Consider the following 2,655-nt stretch of genomic DNA (forward strand, 5'->3'; position numbering starts at 1 on the left):
CAGATTTGGGGTTGCCACAGAGAGGAAAAAGAGGCTGAAGCTGTTTCAGTAATCCAGGCTGACAGTAACACACCCTGTGCTGTAACACACCACTTGATCTTGTGGCTGTGTCTCACTCCACTTCCACCTCCTCCAGCTCAGTGGGATGTATCGCTGCCCTGCACAATGTGGCTTCAGTTAGGAACTGGGACTCTATCCTGCCAAATACTGTATGAACAAACAGCAGCAGCATAGAAACACAGAACAAATCAGGTCGGAAGGCACCTCGGGAGGTCATCTAGTTCACGTTTCCAAGAAATCTTTAAGCACATTTTGTGGCTTTTTTTAAAGAGACGGTATGACCAGGACATAATTTTCCCACAAGGGAGTAATTTCTCATTATGCCAAGTGAAGGTTACAGCCTTCAGCACAATTATACAGGCTTACATCAGAAGAGGATCTGGCCAGTTACACTACTCGCCGCAGTACTAATGTGTTTAACACAATGTTCCAGTGCAGCAAGTTCAAGGTAATCCTTTTTGGTTTGGTTTGTTTTGTTTTTAATCCAGAAGAAAAGCAAGAGACAAGGCCTGCCAGCAGAGTGAGTTTTGCCTCCTTTCTCCCTCTGGAGACCTACAACTGTATGGAGACTGAAGCAAACCGCTGCTGCACGGTTTGTTGGTGCAGGCCACCACAAACAAGCCAAAGGCAGCTGCCCTGGGACTGAAGTTCGGTAAGCAGCTGTTAACATAAAAATATTAATAAAAATTAATAAATCAATCAATAAAAATACTGATCTCTCTCCTGTACACCTCATCAGCAGCTCCCTGCTTGTCAAATAATTGTCATGGTCTGAGAAGATATCAGACAGCCCTTTGAACATCAGCATTTGAAACACACCCCCAGGTCTTTTTCCGCTGATAGACGGAGTTGGTCTGCAGTGCTGAAATGATGGTCCTCAAGGAGGACGAATTCTTCATGATCCTACATTCCTGTGCAATAGTAATGCATTTCTCAACGATCTTGGCTCTTTGCTGTGTTTTGAGTTCCTTGTCCTTCAGGATAGTGCTGACAACACATTTGGTAACGGCACTGAACTGAGAGATGGTAGCCCTGATGGTCAGTGCCAGATGCCTGTTTTCTTTCTTATCCCTTTGAGACCAGATGCATCCCAAACAGTGGCAGGGCACAACTTTCTTGAAGAGTTTTGCCTCCATGTATGTCAACTGTTCTGCCACACGGCCTGCTTGGAAAAGAGAGAATTCGTCTGGACTGCTGATCTCCAATTCCTCTTCATCACACAGGTTACAGAGGGAAGTGATATAGAACCCATCGTCATTTTCCACTTCTTGGTTCTGGAACTGATCCAAGAGGTTCTGTGCCCTCTTCTTCAGGTCAGAGCCAGGGATATTCCTCTTCAGGTAATCCAGCAACTTCATCAACCACGGGTAGTCGGGTGGCTCTCTGAAATCCTCAGAGCACTGATCAAGCCAGGCTCGTAAGATTGATGCTATTGCTGTCGAGTACTGGTTTGGATTCAGAGGAATTCTGGCTTCCGTCTTCTTCACAGCTTGATGTCTCCAGGTTTCCATATCTGTCAAGAAGTTCCAGTTCTTCCTTAGTCGAAACAAAGGCACGGAATGCTGACAGAAAGATACTGATGTAGGTGAAATCATTATCCCCAAAAGCTGTCAGAAGGTTCTCCACAAGTTTCTCCAAAGTTCCAGCTTTTATTGTGCTGATTTTGTGTGTTTCATACTGGCTGACAGTATGTTCTGCAGGTAACTCGTCCCCTTCAGCGCCTAGCTAGTGTGCCCCTTTGTTGGCAGCATGCTGAATCTGCACTCTTTTTGGGGTGACATGGGAAACATCTCCCTCTGCCACCTCTTCCCCCTGCCCTGAATTGTGCTCTTTTATTTCTTTTGACAGGAGGGATCCAAAGCGCTTGTGGTTTGCTTTTCTAAAACCTATTATTCCAAGCTACAAAAAACTTTACGGAGTCGAGGCTTTAAAACTCACAACTAATAGAAAGCGGGTTAAAAAAATAAATTATAATAATAAAAAAAGTAGCGCAACGTCTTCCACACTTGAAGTGAAGACGTGCTGCGATGCCTCCTCATTTCCCAGCTGATTACCCGTACAAAAGCACACAACAGAGGCCACGCATCCCAATTTCTCCGGGGGTGGGGGTTCCCCCCCTCTGGAGCACCCTTGAGGCCCTCCCGGGCTCAGGGCAGGGGCTCACGGTTCCTGGGGAAGGCAGCATTGCTCTGAGCAGGGACGAGCAGGGAGGCGGCAGTGCACAGCGGCTCTGGCGAGGCTGCGGGGAGCGGCGGGTTGTGCGCCAGGGCCACCCTGCTGGCACCGTCACCCCGCGGGCAGGGCCAGGTCGGGACGGGACGCCCGGTTACCATTTTCACTTTCCACAGCAATGTCATTCTTGATGCCTGCCCAGGCGCCTCGACGGGGCACACCACTGCTGCCCACCGCCACTGCAGGCTGGGCCGGGCTGAGCCGTGCGGCCCCTCTGTACAAAATATGGTGGGTGTGGAATTGAAGAACAGGTTACGTAATTCTAGTGCCATTTTTAATCAAAAGTGTTGCCAAATGCTGGCTGGATGTTCTAAGAGAAAACTCCATTGCAGAAAGACTTTGTTTTGAGATGAGTGCCTGCCC

The 2,655-nt window shown here is 48.3% G+C and overlaps 1 protein-coding gene across 1 annotated transcript; it reads right to left on the reverse strand.

Moving 5' to 3' along the window:
* Positions 1-112: 112 nt before the first annotated feature.
* LOC113483270 (ral guanine nucleotide dissociation stimulator-like 1) lies at positions 113-2,393 on the reverse strand. The gene is given in 5 exon segments (XM_026854726.1): positions 113-207; positions 790-872; positions 874-1,511; positions 1,513-1,946; positions 2,225-2,393. Coding segments are annotated over 5 exon segments (1,419 nt in total).
* Positions 2,394-2,655: the final 262 nt, after the last annotated feature.

Source organism: Athene cunicularia (genome assembly GCF_003259725.1).
Source record: "Athene cunicularia isolate RWA chromosome 1 unlocalized genomic scaffold, athCun1 chr1_part1, whole genome shotgun sequence".
Lineage (NCBI taxonomy): Eukaryota > Metazoa > Chordata > Aves > Strigiformes > Strigidae > Athene > Athene cunicularia.